This window comes from Neomonachus schauinslandi, chromosome 5, assembly GCF_002201575.2.
Source record: "Neomonachus schauinslandi chromosome 5, ASM220157v2, whole genome shotgun sequence".
Lineage (NCBI taxonomy): Eukaryota > Metazoa > Chordata > Mammalia > Carnivora > Phocidae > Neomonachus > Neomonachus schauinslandi.
Genome location: NC_058407.1, coordinates 317,640 through 334,644, shown reverse-complemented (window position 1 = coordinate 334,644; position 17,005 = coordinate 317,640). Strand labels below are relative to the sequence as shown.

At 59.1% G+C, this 17,005-nt stretch overlaps 2 protein-coding genes across 3 annotated transcripts; both read right to left on the bottom strand.

The window, feature by feature from the left end:
* Positions 1-4,571: 4,571 nt before the first annotated feature.
* CPT1B (carnitine palmitoyltransferase 1B) lies at positions 4,572-11,451 on the bottom strand. 2 transcript variants are annotated; one of them, XM_021687843.2, is made up of 18 exons: positions 11,311-11,451; positions 10,772-10,911; positions 10,300-10,477; positions 9,975-10,076; positions 9,652-9,789; positions 9,480-9,557; positions 8,716-8,823; positions 8,557-8,641; positions 7,865-8,060; positions 7,358-7,543; positions 7,165-7,270; positions 6,964-7,080; positions 6,457-6,621; positions 6,244-6,378; positions 6,012-6,164; positions 5,329-5,442; positions 4,795-4,887; positions 4,572-4,655 (listed from the first exon to the last, which is right to left on the bottom strand). In XM_021687843.2, exons 1-18 carry the CDS (start codon positions 11,449-11,451, stop codon positions 4,572-4,574), a joined length of 2,319 nt encoding a protein of 772 aa, XP_021543518.1. The 2 variants fall into 2 exon arrangements, with proteins under 2 accessions (XP_021543518.1, XP_021543520.1); XM_021687845.2 differs by lacking the exon at positions 9,975-10,076.
* Positions 11,452-12,578: 1,127 nt separating this feature from the next.
* Positions 12,579-15,984, bottom strand: CHKB (choline kinase beta). The gene is made up of 11 exons (XM_021687846.1): positions 15,661-15,984; positions 15,333-15,441; positions 14,943-15,056; positions 14,607-14,740; positions 14,206-14,301; positions 13,983-14,041; positions 13,819-13,900; positions 13,583-13,691; positions 13,336-13,439; positions 13,012-13,093; positions 12,579-12,864 (listed from the first exon to the last, which is right to left on the bottom strand). The coding sequence occupies exons 1-11, from the start codon at positions 15,882-15,884 to the stop codon at positions 12,790-12,792; spliced, it is 1,188 nt and encodes a 395-aa protein (XP_021543521.1). The 5' UTR covers positions 15,885-15,984; the 3' UTR covers positions 12,579-12,789.
* Positions 15,985-17,005: the final 1,021 nt, after the last annotated feature.

Genomic DNA, 17,005 nt, shown 5'->3' with positions numbered 1-17,005 from the left:
GGGGATACCGGGTGAGGCGGCGGGCAGAGCTCCAGGACGTCGTGGCCCCGGGGGTCAGGGCGCGCAGGGAGGGCCCGGAACCCGTGGCTGGGCCGGCCTCGCTCACCTCCGGCACGGCCTGCGCTCGCGTGGGGATCCGTGGCCCAGCTGTGTGGCGGGGGGCACGCGGCGGGAGCTGGGCGCAGCACCCCACCCCTTTCCGTTACCAGACCCGGCCCCCGGGGATGGCTTCCGGCCCTCATTGGCCAGTCTCCCGGAGCGGAAGGGGCTGGGCCGCAAACACGTGAGTGTGCCGCCCTCTGGCTGGTCCAGAGTCTCGGCCTCGAGGTCTCATTGGCTGGTCTCCAGAGCGCAAGGGGTGGGGTCGCCCCGGCTGGTCTCTCCTGACTGAGCCCTGGCTGAGGTGGCGGGAGAGCCGAACTGAAGGGAGGTCCACTCGTGGACCCGATCGTTGTGTTCCTCTCCGTGGTTCGTGAGTGCAAGGCCATGCACGCAGGGCCCTGTCCTCCTGACCACTGTGTCCGCAGTGTCCCGGACAGCACTCGGCCAGCAGGGGCTAGTAAGCATTCGTTCAGTTGGCTCAGTGCCCAGATGTTCTCCGTCTCGACGACGACGAGCGGGCGGACACTGTTACATCTGTGTCACAGGGCAGGAAGCTGAAGCTCCGGGAGGTGGGGCAGGGACCGGAGTACCTGGGGCTGCGAGGAGTCCCCGGGCGCGCCGGCCTGCAGGCAGTAGAAGCGCAAATCCCCGAGAGGGGCTGCACGCACCGCGGTTGTCCAGAGGACACCGGAGAGACGGCGCGTGCCTCCGCGGGCGGGTGCAGGCGCTCAGTCTCCAGAGGGCTCCGGGCACCTTGGGAGGGCGGGAAGCAGGGGAGCGAGGTGACGGGGTCTCTGCGGCTGCTGGGGGGGAGGCGAGCAGGCTGTTTGGCTGAGTGATGTTGGGGATGCGGACCGCCTGGTGGTGGTCGTGCTGGCGGGAATGACACAAAGTCAAAGTCATTCAGAGGTAGGTTTGCCCGGCTTGGTTACGTGGGAGGTGAGGGAGAAAGGAGTGGGATGGCGGCCGGAGGGCGATACCACCGGCCGAGATGGGGAGCAGTGGGACAGAAGCCAGTTGGGAAGGTTGGTAACTTCAGTTTGGATTCCAGATAAACTGGGTTTTCTCTCGGGGAGTCTGAGTGTTAGCAGACTGATTGCAGAGCAGGAAACACAGCTAGAGTTGAGCCAGACGGTTCTGGGCACAGAGTATCTGCCCATGTATTGAGGCCGTGCCCCTTCTGGACCTGGTTCCCTGGCTGTCTGTCCCCACCTGTGAGCCACCCTGCATACTTGTACTCATTCCACCTTTGCTTGGACTGCCCAGAGCTGATTCCTGTTATAGCACCTCAGAAAACCATGAACCAGGAGTCGCTCTGATGGGTAATGAAGGCAGCTTCAGGAAAGACTAGTTTACCAGGATGACAAACAACATAGGATTCCAGGCAAAAGTTTCATCGAAGGCAAAGGCAAGGGTGTGGAAAAGCCTGCTTCCTTTAGGGAATGGAGAGTGTGGTTTGGGCTCAGGAGGGGCGGAGGAGACTCAGAAGGTCTTTTGGGCTGGGATGCGAGGGCCTTGGATACCCTGCCTAGCAGATGAGGTGGGCTGTCTGAAGCGCCTAGCAGAGCCCAGGCCAAGAAGGACAGGCTCTCAGGAAGCCCAAGGATGTCAGTCTGGCCTTCCCATGAAACCAGCTAACTGTTCACCAAATGTTTCCTTTATATCCTTGTCACATAGCCAGACTGTGTTTTCCAGCCTCCCTTGCAATATGAGCCCTGGCTAGTGGATGTGGTGAGAAGTGCTCCGTATCACTACCCGGCCAGATCCTCTCGCTCTCTTCCCCATGTACCTGCTGGATGTTGATGTCCAAGGCAACTGGGACCGACCTGAGGAAGGCAGGGCTTCTGTTCTGTCAGCCTGCCTTTGAATAATGGTATGAGCAGAGTCTCCCTCTCAGCTAGCTGAACAAGAATTAAACTTCTATTGGGTTAAGCCATGAAGATTTCAGGATTTGTGTGTTCTGGCTGCCAGCCTTAACTAGTGCAGATCTGCAAACCCCAGGAGTACAAGTAGCTTATTCAAGTTTTGTGTGTGTGTTTTTTTAAAGATTTTATTTATTTGACAGAGAGAGACACAGCGAGAGAGGGAACACAAGCAGGGGGAGTGGGAGAGGGAGAAGCAGGCTTCCCGCCGAGCAGGGAGCCCGATGCGGGGCTCGATCCAAGGACCCTGTGATCATGACCTGAGCCGAAGGCAGATGCTTAACGACTGAGCCACCCAGGCACTTATTCAGGTTTGATGGGTTGTCACCAGAGGTTTTTACCTTGGGTTAACATTATGATTTCTCCTCTTACTTATTTTAACCAAGAACAAATCCGATTAAAAACAACAACAACAACAACAAAACCTTTGGATTTCAACATTAACGAAAAACCAGCTTTTTGGGAGACTCTGCTCACTGCTCTCCCAGGGTAGGTTACACAAGTAGCCAGAGTGGCAGAGGTCTGTGAAGAGATTTTTGGAAGCCCAAGAAAGCTCTGATACGGAGCATAACATTTTGTGAGCTTAGATTTATAAGCTTCTCACTGAGACTCAAAGGTGGTTAGGAGCCTCTGCCCTGGGAATATCTCATGAGCTCTCTTCAAAGCTGCTATCAGGAGCCTACATCTCCTTAGTTTTCAATTTATCTTTTGAGGAGTTTGAGACATTTTCACGAATACTTCCTATAGGCACATCAAACTCAACATTTAAAAATCTCATCATCCAAGCACCCAAAGTAAAAAATGTGAATTATCTTCGATGCCTCCCTATCAGGTTTTTTAGACCTACCTTTGACATTCTTGGTGTCCTGAGTCTCCCTTTGGTAGTTTAAGCCCCGCCATTTCTCCCAAACCCCACCCCCCACCACGAGTAGTATGCACAGGTCTTCTTGTTTCTGTCTTCACTGCCCCCTACTTTGTTCTAATGTCATTCTGGTTGGCCAGAATGATCCCATTAAAATTTAGGACAGATTAGATCACCTTCTGCTCACACCTCAGTGGTTTCTCCCATCATTCAGAGAAGCCAGAGCCTGGCACATGAGGCCCTTGATGCCCCAATCCACCTGTCCCCTCCTGCTGTCCCCCACTACCTCCATGCCAGCCACAGCACTTCTGGTACTGTCTCCTCTCACCTGGAAGCTCTGGCCCTGGCTGTCCACTCTGCCAGGGATGTGCTGCCCTTGCACCCTCACTTCCTTTGGGTCTGAGTCAGATGGCCCTGCTCAGGAAGGCCTGCCTTCCCAACCCTGTCTGAAATTGCCACCCACCCCTCCATTGCTCCCTCCCCTTGCTTTTCCCCTTAGCACTTATTACCATTTGCCTTACTATATAATTTACTCATTCTTCTTGCTTAATGCCTGTCTCTCCACTAGACTCTAAGCCCCAGAGGAAGGGACTGTTTGGGCCAGTTTTATTCACTGCTGTATCCCAGTGCCTAGCACACTATAGCCCTCAATAAGTACTAAGTGAATTATTCGAAAAGCCTCCTGGTTTCTGTGCCAGCCACTCCATCCCCTGATCCATGCCTGTTTCGCCCAATCATGAATTCCACATGGCAGGTGCCTTGTTCACCACTGAATCCCCAGCACAGAGCCAAGTAGATGGTGGGTACTCAATCAACAGTGGTTCATAGAGAAGGCCCAGGACTGTATCGAATTCACTCCTGGGTTCTTAGCAACAAGCAGAGTGCCGAGATCTAGATTCCTTCTAGCATGCTAATTAGCAATAGTAATTAAGTGCCTCCTTATACTTTCCATAAACATTTTTTGTTTACTTTTAATGTTATTTTAATGTAAAAAGTCAACCTGAGGGAAGGAGCATGTGTAGCTCCAGATTATACTGTGTGCCCTATCACAGACATGACCACCTGGCACGCTGACTGCGGGCCTGGGATTGCAGCCCTTCCCTACAGCCAGGAGGAGGCCGTGGGCCTCCACAGGGCGGTGCTCCAGCCCAGAGGCGTGCAGAGGGCATGACCGTTCATGGAGACGGCAGCTGGGCCCCACTCTCTGGCAGACAAACAGAAGTGGCCCCAGGGAACAGGTGAAGGTTCTGAAGCAAGAATTTATTCCAAGTGGGTGTGGACAGTAGTGACCTCAGGAGAGACATGCATTTCAAAGTAGGTCACAAGCCTCTCAGTCTCCCAGCCCCATCTCCTCCCCCTGCTACTTCTCTGGTCTGAGCTTGGGCAGGGGAGGGCCTCCTAGTTCCCAAACAAAACAAAGGTACCTAAGAGCTAAGAGAGAATTACAGAGGCTTATTTTTATTAGTATCTAGCAAGAAAAAAAAATAAAAATTCCCTCCCTGCTCCAGCCCCCCTTCCACCACCTGGGCCCTCAGGGAGCAGCATCTGCCTGTGGAGTGCCTGCTGCCAGAGCTGTCCTTGGAGCCTGGACACCTGCGTGTGGTCACCCCCGTGCCTGCGAGCCGACCACAGGCCCCTTCCTCCACAATGTGGACATGAGAGGGCAGCTGGCATTTCTCCAGCCCTCAGCTGTCAGACTTGGGGACTTGGAAAAGATCAGCGATGTCCAGCAGAGCTTGGCGGATGTGGTTCCCAAAGCGCTGGGCATTCTGTGGGAGCCGAGAGCTCAGACCAACGCTTCAGGTGAGCCCCTGACCCCCTCCCCACAACCAAGGACTCTTCCCCAGCCAGACAGGGCCCCAGGTGGCACCCCCTCCTCAGGCCTGAGCAGGAGCAGGAGAGACTCACTGTCTCTGAGCTTGAGAACTTGCTGGAGATGTGGAAGAAGATGGTGTTCTCGCCCGCGATCATGTAGGAAACCCCATAGCCATCATCTGCCACCTGAGGGCAGCACGAGGGGTAAAGAAGAAGTAAACCAAACCTTGCAGATCTGAAAGCCAAGCTGATGTCATGCTTGCTGTTCCCACAAGATTCCCAGGAAGGGGCCCCACCCCAGATGCTGCATTTTCCCTGAGGTCAGGAACATTTCCAGGCAACAGTGTGAAAACCAAGGGGCTCTGCCCACTGCAGATCCAGACACGACCAGGGATCCAGGATATTGTGGTTCTCTCAGGAGGCTCAAGCTCACTGCCCCTCTCTAGGGAGTGTCTTTAGCTCCTTGAGGCACCTGTCTATCTGGGTCGATAGCTACCCATTCTGTCTCCATGCAGGGCAAGCCCAGGGCTGTGCTCCCACCCCTGGTCTGACTTCAGGGCTCTGTACTCCCCACTGAGACCCCTGCGGCCCAGTCCTGCTCATCCATCCCCTTTCAAGGGGGCTTACCGGGCCAAAGCCACCACCGGCAGCCAGGTGATTGGGGTACTTGTCGGGCTCAAACATACGGATCTGGAATTGAGCAATCTGGCTGGTGGAGAGGCGCCAGGGTTCTGAGAGCACCTGCAACAGGGAGATCACAGCAGTGAGACACCAGGCATGAAATGCCATGCACTCAGCCCTCACCTGCTGACAGGTGGTGCCTGAGCACCAGCATGAGCAGGTGCGCGATCTTCCAGACTGCTGCCACACGGCCTCCGGTCTGTTCTCATAGATGACAGCATCTGCACAAAACCCTAGAGGCCCATGTGACCTAACTGTCCCCAAGGCCTCCTCTCCTACCAGCCTGTCCCTGCCTGGGCTCTGCTCCCTCCCCTCCTGCTGCTGCACCTTGTCCACCCACGGCCCGGCCTCAGCGCCAGGCTAGGGGTTCCCTCTGCCTGGACCCTCTGCCCAGCCTGATCCTGTAGCTTCTTCGCTTTTCTCAGAGTGCCGTCACCACCTGACAGCCACGTGTTTGTCTGTCCACCCTCATGAGAACCACCAGCTCCGCGAGGGAAGACTCCTACTCAGAAGCAGGACCACAGGCCTGGACGGGGTGTGGAGTGGGACAGCTGGCCAGACAGAGGACAGGCCATGCCCCCTCAGGAGAGGGCATGGGGACAGAAGACACACCCGCCAACAATGCTGACCTCAGCCAGGAAGGGGGAGCTGACCCCCAGGTACTTGGAGACCAGGTAAAGGCAGAAGAGGTGCCTGTCTATCCCAGCCCCCGTCATGGCCAGACGGTACATGTTCTGGTGTTTCTTTGAAGCCTTCCGGAAGAGATCTTGGAGGTCTGCTTTCTGGGGAGCAGAAGTGGAGCGGTGAAGAGTAGCCCTGCTCCTCAAGGTGGGCAGGAGGTGGAGGGTGTGGGGGGCTCACCATGTGGGACCCCTCCACCATGGCCTGAACAAAGGCCGTGGACTCGCTGGTACAGGAACGCACGGTCTCAGTCCGTCCCTCCCGGAACATCCTGGTCATGGAGGCTTCGTAGGTCAAGCAGAACTTGCCCCTGTCCTGAGGAGCACAGAGGGGTGAATCTGGCAGGTGGGGCTGGTGCCACCCTGCCCCTCAGCAGCCTAGCAGGGCCCCTACCCGGAAGTGGGCCAGCTGCAGGGCAATCTGCACGAAGGCGTCCGGGCTGGTCCGACACTTCTTGATGAGGCCTTTGCCAAACGGCAAGAACTGGAAGCAGTACAGCTCCACGTCGTCTGCCAGTGCCGTGGCCACCTGGTAGGAGCTCTCAATGACTGTCCGGCACTGCCAAGATATGGAAAGGTCAGCTAGGCGCAGAGCTCTCCAAGCAGTGAGGCTGGGCGGGTCTCAGTGAGCCTTCAACATCTTCAGACACAGAGGACAACCTGAGAGGCCTCAGCCCCCAGAGGCCACGCTGGGCTTTGTGGAAAGAGGGAGGCATGAACGGGTGCTCCATGGACGAGTCTCACACCTCACATCTTTCACTAACCACTCGATGGTCCCAGGATCTCTGTTCTCACCGTGGCCAGTCTGGACTCTGAGAAGCTCCTGTCCCTTCCCCCTGAGAGCATCCCAGGTACTTGCCAGTCTTGCATGCCCATCCCTGTCCCCTCTTGGCCTGCACACCTGCTCAGGAATGTCCCACTGCAGCCGCTGGGGAGCTGCAAGCATGGGGTTCGGTTTGCCCAGGCAGTGCCCGGTCTCCGTGTAGCCCAGGTGGAAGGTTTCAGTGCCCAGGACAAACTGCAGGGAGAAGGTCAGGCTGAGAAGCCACCTTCATGCCCCGCACCCAGCCTGCCTTGCAGGACCCCACTCAGGGCCCATTACCTCCCAGAGGTGCCCTATGATAGGGGCGTCTGCCCACGCGTGTTCTGTGTTGAGGCCCAGCTGGCCATTCTTGAAGGCGATGACAGTGAAAGACTTGTCGAACCACCTGCAGGAAAGGAGGCAGGAGATGCGGGGAGGGCGTCGAGGCGGGTGGAGGAGCAGGGGGACCTGCCGCGGGGCTGGGGCGCCACACCTGTTGTAGCAGTTGCCGTGCAGCAGGGCCTTGCCGTAGAGGCTGAGGCTGGCCTCGTCTTCGGGGTCGTAGTGGTGAGACTCCTCGTCCAGGGCCACGAAGAAAGCAGCACGCTCGATGGCATCCAGAGCAGCCTTGTTCTTGCCAGAGCTGAAGAAGGCCTGGCGTGCCTGTGCCCACTCCACTCTGGGGGCACAAGGCCAGGGTGAGCGTGGGCTCACTGTGGGTGGTGGCGGAGGACACCTCCCAGGACCCGGCAGGGCCCAGAGCTGGGGGTCCCAGGCTGTCCTGGCAGGTGTCCCGGTCCTCCACATGCTCCCACCCAGCCCCCACCTAGTCAGACGTGGCTAGATGCGCGGTCTGCCATTGACCACAGTCCCCCTCGCCACCGAGGGGGCTTGGGCAGAGGATGCCATGCCAGCATGCTCTTCCCTCACTCATGCCTCTGGCCCCAAGTTCCAGGGTGGCACGCAGGGCCGAGCTCCTCTCCTCGTGGGGCTCTGGTACCTTCCCCCTGCAGTGAGGGCAGCCAGCTTCTCCTCCCCAGGCTGAGGTGGGGAGGGGTCGTCCAGGATCCTCTGGAACTGCATCTCCAGGTCGCAAGGCTTGAGCAGCTGGGAACCCTCGTAGAGCCACACCTTGAAGAAGCGGCCCTTGTGGTAGACAGCCACGTGCCTGCTGTCGGAGAGGTGCTGCAGCAGGTCTGGGACAGAAGCCGGGGAGGGCTGAGGCAGGGCACACCTCCCTGCTCCCACTCCACCCCAACAGCCCCATGAAGCACTGCACAGAAGAGGAAGCTAAGCTCTAGAAACTACACACACTGGCCCAGCGTCAGAAACCAGGCCCTCTGCAAGCAGCCCCCCCTGCTCTACAGGCCCGTGAAGGGCTCCTGGTAAGCTCCACCCCTCCTGCTACTCCTTACTCAGACTACCTTCCCCTGCCCTGGAAGGCCCGGAGAGCAGGGGCTCCGTTCCGGGCCTCACAGAGTCCCAGCACCAGCATCGTGCCTGTGAACAGGAGGTGTCTGGTGTTGGTCACAAACCAAATACTTTTGCCCATTACGTGACCCTGAGATGCCCAGGACGCTTGGTGACGGGCGAGGAGATAGGAGGGTGCCTGGCCATGGCAGGCCCAGAGCTGGGAGGGAGGGGCCTCCGTCCTGATGGCCCCAGCACTGGCACCTGGCTGTGGCCCAGTACCTGACTCCTTGCCTGGGATCCGAGTAGTGTTGAACATCCTCTCCATCTGGTAGGAGCACATGGGTACAATGCCCAGGGCCATCACCTGGGAGGAAGGCACAGCATGGCTCAGACTCGGGCCTCCTCTCCTTGTTATGCCCTCAACCCCACACAACTCACAGGCTTGATCTCTTCACGGTCCAGTTTACGGCGATACATGATCATAGCGTGGACGATGTTTCCCAGGCGGGCTGCCTGTATATTTGTATTCTTGATGAGCACAAATTCCTGCAGAGAGAGAACAGAGCCTGCACGTGGTGTGACAGAGATGCACGCAACGCCTCCCTGTCCTGGTGTCACCTGGGTCTCCCTGCCTGAGGACCTGAGGGGTCCTGACCCCTTTCCCCAGTCCCTCCTACACACACGGTCAGGGTGCACTGCTAGAGATGAAATGCGTAACTGATCACGTCATGCCCCTGCCCGGCTTGAATCTTTGGAGTTGTTTTCTCATAGCCTATTTTATTTGTTTGTGTTTTGTTTATTTTGCATTGAGAAAGGAGTTCCCACAACTGAAAAACAGTTAAAAACCTCTGACATGAACAAGCTGTACGTAAGTAGTTGGCTGGACAGCTTTGTGGAGGAGGGAACTTTGGCACATGACTTGGAATGTGTTTTGGACAGTGGCAGAGGAGGAGCATGCTGGGTAGACCTGTGACTGTGCAGAGGCATGTGCTGGGAGCAGGAGAAGGGCTGGTCATGTGGGGTAGGGGCTGACAGTGACCTGGGCTGGGCAGGGCAGTGAACCCGGGGGACTCTGAGAGTGACAGTGTCAGGCGTGAGACTACTGGATTCTCCAGATCCTCAGTACCCCTGCTGCTGAAGCTGCTTCCTGACCGTTCTTCCAGGATCTCCCCCATCTTCCCAGCCCCCAGGCCCGCTCGCACCATGACGTAGTAGTTGCTGTTCACCATGAGGGGCGCCCTGCTCCGCAGGTACACGTACTCTTCCCACCAGTCACTCACCTGCGGGAAGGGAGGAGTTAGGGCTGGGGCAGAGGGCAGGGGACAGATGCCCCTGACACAAGGGGGCTAAGGGTAAGCCCAGGAGGGGACTCACATAGTTAGTTGCCCACCATGACTTGAGGACCAGGTACTTCTGCAGCCTGGGGGCAGTCTTGTCCTGGAATTCCTTGGCCAGTGTCTCCATTCGGTAGTATTCCTCATCATCCATCAAGGGCCGCACAGATTCCAGGTACTGTCCAGACAAGTCATTGTCAGTGTGGGGGCCAAACAGCAATGACTACCTCTGTCCTGACCCTCTGCCAACCCAGCCCCATTGCTCTCAACCCCGTTCTTTGCAAGGGACAGTCCCTTATTCTGGAGAAGTCCCCTGAGTCCAGCCTAACCTGCCCAACTGGGATATCTTATTCAGGCCCTTACCCGCTGAATTGTGGCCGGCACGCTGGGCACGGGAAGCTTGGGCAGGGATGTCTGGAAGCTGTAGAGCATGGGCCGCCGGCTGGACAGGAGGCGGACACAGATCTGGGCACACAGAGCAGAGAATGTTTCTGGTGAGAACCAGGGGAAATAATGGAAACAAGTCGCAAACAGTTGAGGAGCTGGGCCCCCGACCCTCAGAACCAAGACAACCCTATGCACCAGGGACCAGTGCCCTGCCTGCCTCCCCCCTCTAGCTTAGAACCCAAAATGAGGCCCCCGGAGTCTCAAACCAGATGCCTGAACCCGTCCACTGGCTTCTGCTCACAGCCCAGACTTTGGTGAAGTGGCTGGTCCGGCCATGCATCTCAAACATCCAACCGTGGTAGGAAAGAAGCAGTTTCAGGGTTTGGCGGAAGAAGAAGATGCCCATCATCCAGACCCCCGTGGAGAAGATGGCCATGCTGAGAAGTGCCCGGGTCTGTGGGGTCCAGTAGGGGCCACATCTGTCAGAGAAGGGACAGGGCTGCAGGGGGTTTACTTGGGGTCTGCCTCAGGGAAATTCTGACTGCAGTTTTGATGGTTGTGAACCAGCTTGGGGGAGGCGTGGATGAACATTCCTGGGCACACTCATGTCTGAATGCATTACTACCAACTTACAAAATGTGGGACTCAGATGATGGTGGCCCCCAGGGAGGGCTGCCCCTAGGACCTCCAATGGCTATTATCCTGTATGTGCCCAGCTCAGGAACCCTGGCCTTGGAGCCTGCCCAGACCTCTCTGGTAGCCCTGCTTCTTACCCCTCAGGGAGGCATTTCTGGATATAGCAGACCAGCCCCATGGAGATGTCCATCTTGCAGTAGGAAGAACCCACTGTTGCCATGACGACGACCAGCCAGCTGGTGGGGCTGCCAGGGTACACACCCCTAAGGATGCCATTCTGTGGGGCAGAAAGAGGCACACTTACAGCAGGAGTGACGGTCGTGAGCAGGCACCTGTGAGGTCCTGGTCTTTGCCTGGGAGGCCTTCTCCCTCCCTCACCTGCTGTGCTCTTGTTCCTCCTTCTGTCTGGTCTTCCCCTCCTCCCCACTCCCGTCCCTGCAGCCCCCACTTGCTCACTGGGTCCCACTGCTACTCCTTGCACGCCCTTCTCTCCTCCGCACCTTGATCACCCCTCTGGTTTCTGCCCTGCTAGGGCCGGTCACCCAGCCGAACTGCCAGCCAAGGTGGGGTTGGGAGGTCTTGACCATGGGGCAGCTGCTGACACCTGGCCTCTGCCTCCGGGCAGACTCTATTCTGCACCTGCTGGGAGGAGGAAGCCAGAACCACCTGCGCCCACCTTGATGCGAATCAGGCGTTTCTTCCAGGAGTTGATCCCGGACAGGTAGATGTGTTTCAGGGCCTCCCGACTGAGCCGGAAGTCGACCCCATCTGGGGTCACCGTGAACTGGAAGGCCACAGCCTGGTGCGCTTCCGCCATCCTGGAGGTTGGCCGTCACCTGGGAGGGGGCAGGAGGGTGCGCGGGCGGGCTCAGGCTGGCCCCATCCCCGGCCGCCCTCAGCGCCGAGGCCCCCGCACCCCGGCCAGGCCGCGCACCCGCCCGCACCCGCGCCGCGCTAGCGGCCGCCCCCGGCCCTCCTCCCGCTTCGGGCCCGGCCCAGCAGCCTGACCAACGGCCGCCGAACCCTCGCGCCCGCGTTGCGGGCGGGCTTCGCCACGGTGGTGCAGCGGTCGGGAAGGGGGTCGAGCCGGGAAATCTTCGGGAGCCCCGAGGACAGTGAAGGGCTGCCTCCGGGTGGGGGGAGACGCGTCTCGGGAAGCAGAGTTGGTCCGGAGCGAGGCGGACAGCCCTGACTGCGAGGGACCCCGCGCCGCCCTCGCCCCCTGCTCTGGTCTAGGCCTCTGAGCCCGACGGGGGTGCCCTATGCTGTCCCCCACTCCACTCACGGCTTGGGTTCGCTCCTGTCCGCGTGTGGGGCCAGTCGCTCTGGCCCGTGTCCCCATGTCCTTCAGGCCTGGCCATCCCCGCCCCGCCCTCACCGGGAACCTGACACCCACTCCCAAATTTGGGTTGAGAAAACAGATGTGGGGCGGCAACCAGAATCCCGTCCTCTCTGTGGTGGGAATCAGGAGTGGGGGCGGGCCGGGTTTCTGCAAGCTGAGATTGCTCAGAGGTCTGGGAACCTGGGGGGGCCCAAAGGGTCTCAAGTGAGGATGGTAGCATTAGAGCTAAAAATAGCTGAATGTAGGGAAAAGGTCATCAGAGAGTCAGCTGTGCTGCCTGTCCCCTGATCTCCAGTGCTCAGGGTTGGGCAGCCTCACCCCAGTGCCCTCTTTGTACCCCCATTACTCCCCAGCCCTGTACCCAAATCCTTCTAATGTGTATCACTTCTAAGCTGGGGCCAGGGAGGGTGAGGGCAGGGGACTCCCAACTTGCAGAGTGGACCCTTAACCACTCTCTCATGCCCAGAGCACCAAATAGCCATGCTTTTCAGAAGGGGACAATGAGGCTCAGAGCAGTGGTCACTTTGTCAATCTGTGTGCATTCCCTGCTTGGTACTTTCTTTTTTTTGTTGGTACTTTCTGCCGCAGAGCTAGGACAGGGTGTGAAGGAGGAAGCTTGTTTATTGTCTTCAGGTACACAGCCCAGGGGCTCTCTCCCACCATCTCCCTGCTGTGGGGAGAGGTCAGCATCCTCAACCCCAGGTTCACTCCAGAGCTCAGCCCAGTCCCCAGAGCCTCCTGCTCTTTGCCCCTCCCTCCAAGGTCCTGCCCTGGAGGCTCCAGGAGCAATCTGAGGAGTTGGGGGCTGGAGAGTCAAGATGAGAGGTGGAAGCTGCTCAGCTGTCCTTTCTGCTGGAAGTAAAACTGGAACCGTGACTGGGCATACTCCTAGGGAAGGAAACCCACCCCACAAACCTGTGAGAAGGCTTGGGACTAGCACCCGCCTCTCCCCCAGCCCCAAGTCTGCCCACAGATTTCCTGGAGAACCCTGCTGCTCCCCTCCTCCCACGTAACTCACCCATCTGGGTTACTTACCAAGTAACCAAATTCTATGGTGGACATAGACGCCTGGAGGATAGACCAGAGACCCCAAAAGAAATGGGATGCCAGAGCGTATCTATGGAGAGCAGGAAAAACAGAGGGGTTCAGAGCACACTTTGGGTTACCTGGATCCCATCCCTGAGGCTGGTCAAGCCCCAAAGCTCAAATTTCTCCCCCACTGCCTTAACTCCAACCCTGTCCTGACTCTTCTCACTCTCTGCCCCCAGCTGCAGTCCCAGAAGTTGGCCTGACTGCCTCTTCCTCAGCCCCCTTTCCTCTGCATCCTGCTCTGCTGCTGCCCCACCCATCTTTCCTCACCGATTAGCCTCTACCAGCAAATCTTCTTCCAGTTTCCTCTGCTCCTCTTGGGAGATGGTTTCACCTTTCTTGACCTCTGCCAGGTAATGTCGAATAAAATGGAGCTGAGATTGACAGATGAGAGTCAGGAAATGGGGAGACGGTGGAGCATTTCCCAGTGAACACCCTTTCTCACCATTCTTTCCAGACCTCACCTTCCTCCTCCCTCACAGGCCAGGTCCTGCTCCCCAGCCTCCGGTCCACATACCTGCTGCCCCCGGGTGGGGTAGTCTGCAGGCTGCGCTTTGTAGAAAGGCCACTCCTCGTGAGTATAATCATAAACCCACTCACAAAAATGGTTCCCAATGTCAAAGCCCCTGGGGGAATAAGGTGGACACTCAGTCCCCAAATACCCTGGGCAGCTGGGATGCAGAGAGGAAGGCCTAGTCTGTTTTCCAGGCTGCTGTGGGAACAGACCCATGGAGGCCATCCTCTTACCCTCACCTGTAGTTGTAACTACTGTATTCGAAGTCGACCAGCATGAGTCTGTCGGTGTTTTCTGGCTCTGAGAGCAACAAGATGTTCCCTGAGAGGATGGGGTGGAGTTGTGGTCACTCCAGGGCCCTCTGGCCCCCCTTACCTTAGGAGATGCCGATGCTTTCTCCTACCTTCCTGGATGTCATTGTGACAGAAGACCACTGGTGATGGGGTAGAGTCTAGCAATTTCCTGCAGGGGAACAGGGGGCATGGGTCCTGAGCAGGAGTGACTAGAGGGTCAGTCACCTGTGGGCCAGGCCCTGACCCCAGCCCTCAGTAAATCCTGGGGAGGTACCCCAGTAGGTGCCTGGCACTGGCTCCTGTGTTCTGTTCTCCCGCCGTGCCTGCCCTCACCTGAGGTTGCCCATCTCATCCTTCAGGCTGTACGTCTCCAGCAGGTTCATCTGGGGGAGGCCCGTGGGGGGCAGGTCCTGGATCTGCTTTAGGTACCTGAAGCCCAAAGAATAAAATATGCTCCCTCTGTTATCCCTTCCTACCTCCTATTTCCCCAGGCCAGGCTGTCCTACCCGTTTTCCTGTCACTGTAGGACTTATCTGGCAGATTTTTCTGACTCGTCTGCCTTATTTGGAAGACTGTTCTGTGTGAGAGTCCCATGCTAGACACTGGGACACCTGATCCACTCAGCTGCAGGACTGGACAGTCATGGACACACTCAGCTGCAGCCCAGTATAGTAACTGCCAGCATTAGGGTTCAGAACAGGTGTGCAGGAGCCCTGAGAAGGCTCCTGACTCACCGTTCCATGGTCCCAAACAGCCAGTGGGGCTCCTTAGTGAACGGCATCTCCATGCCATGGAACCGGGCCATCTTCGTGGCGATTTCTGCTGACAGCACCGGCTCTCGAAGCTCACAGGTTTTCAGCGGCCGGCTCTGCACCCAGGAACCTATCAGGGTGGTGAGGGGGCTGGGGCAGGAGGGGGAAGGGGTGGGGAATGGGGGTGGGGGAGGAAGTCAGGGTCTTGGGGAAAATGCCCTACCTGGGGGAAGGGACATGAGGGCAGACACTGGAAAGGGGGACAGGGTTGGGGGCAGGAGGTGCTTTGGGAAGGTCAGGGCCGGGCTGGGCTCGTACTGGGATGTACTGTTCCAGCCGGCCCTCTGGAAAGACTCCATAGAGCTGGGGCCCCAGCGACCGCTCTGCCAGGATGGCGAACATCACACTTTCCAGGACCAAGGAATCCACGCCCTGAAGGAAGATGGACAACCAAGGGGGCAGAGTCACGAGGGGCCAGAGGAAAATACGGAAGGTCCGCTTTCTCCTCCCAGCAACCCCCCCCCCCCCCCGCCCTTCTCGCTCCATTGCCTGGAGACGCCAGAGCCAGGCTCCAGTAGGACGACTGACAAGTTACTTGGCCCCGGGGGCCTCCGTGTCCTCAGCTGCGCAGTGGGGAGAATCCCCCCTGCCACGCTCGCGGACAGGTGCTGGAGCCAGCGGCCACTGCGGCCCTCGCTCCCTCCTCACCTGCAGGATGGCCCCGTACAGCCGCAGCAGCACCTCCCGGGGCTCCTTGCCAACGCTGGGCAGGTGGTCCGGCAGCGAGCAGCGGAACAGCAGGTTACTGAGGCCTCCGCTGCAGACCCACACCAGGGCGCGCTCAGCCCGCGGCCGGCTGCACCTGTCCCGTCCCCCCGGTCGCCCCCAGTGTCCGCTCCGGGCCAGGCCGGCCCCGCCCCTGCCCCCCGCCCCCAGCCCCGCACGCGCCGGGCCGCAGCGACGCGGGGTCCCCAGGGCCCGAGCTCGAACCCTGACGCCGGCGCTGGCTCAGGAGAGCGGACCCCTGACCTCCCACCTCACAGGGTCAACCCTCAGCTCCTCGGGCCGCACTCGGCGCCAGGCCCCGCCCAAGTACTCCCGGCAGCACTGGTAGGCTCGGCGCTCGGCGTCACGCGACAGCGACGAGCCGCGCCGCCTGTTCGGGGCCGCGTCCGGGCACTGAGACTGCTGCAAGCTGTCCTTGGCCAGCCGGTCGCCGACAGCCCCGCCTCCGGCCACAGCTGTCCCCTCGGCAGCCATGGCGCCGGCCGGGCCAAGCCCAACGTCCAGGCGCGCTCAGGCCCCTTCGGGCGGACTCGGCTCCTTCCGGCTGAGCTCGGGTCGCTTCCGGCCAGCCTGCTCCTCTCCGGTCATACTCGGGTCTCTCCGGCTCTTTTCGGCCTTTTGCGGCGCCGCTCGGCTCTCTCCGTGACCCTGGTCGGGTGCCCTTTCCGAAGGCCAAATTCTGCGCGTCTCCGCCGTGTCCCGCCCCTACTCGGGGCGAACACCAATGACCTCTCTCTCTGGGCGGGGCCGCTCCAAAGACAGGCAGCTGTGAGGGGCTCACGTGGGCCAACCAGAAGCGTCGAGAGCCGGTGGGCGCGCTGCCCTGGGGCGTGTCTCGAAGGCGGGTCACGCGGGTGGGGTGGTGCGTCCGCCGGCGGTCGGAAAACTGTCCTGCGGGCGGGAGAGGGGCGGGCGGGTGCTTGAGGGCGGGTGTTCCCGGGAAGGTGCGGGGGAGGAGAGATGGACCTTCGCGGGGCTCGGGGAGCGCACGGCGCAGCGCAGGCGGCGGCCCCGGCGGCGGCCCCTCAGTGGACAGATGTGCACCCCCCCCCCTCCCCGCGGCCAGTCCCGGGGGCAGTCGAGCAAGGAAGAGAGCCACTGAGTGAGTGTGGGTCACACCTGGAGGAGGAGAGTGTGTGACTCACCACCAGGGAGTAGAGAATGTACTAAATAAGTAAACATTTGCTGATGAGTGAATGAGAGTTTGGGGCCCCTGGGACAATTCCGATGACTCCAAGTGCCTTAAATCCCTGATCACCGCTGAGGCTCTCGTGTTAGTTGAAGCGCACCTCTGAGACGAAGCCCTTGTTGCCCTGTTTGCAATTAATGTCTCCACGCCCCACTCCACTACCCTTCTGCCTCCAGATCTAGACCAGGTAGAAAATCAAACCCAGGAGAAGGCTCACCTTGGAGCAGACGTCTCCCTGGCCCACCTGGGCAGTTTGAAGACCGATCAGACTCACCCCACCTTGATGGAGTCCCACCTTAAGTACATACCTCCTGCAACCAGAAGAGACGGGAGTGGCAACCAGAAAGACTTGACCCCCAGGGATCTGGGGCAGTGCTTGCTGGACCACCGTGTTCTTGGGGTGAAA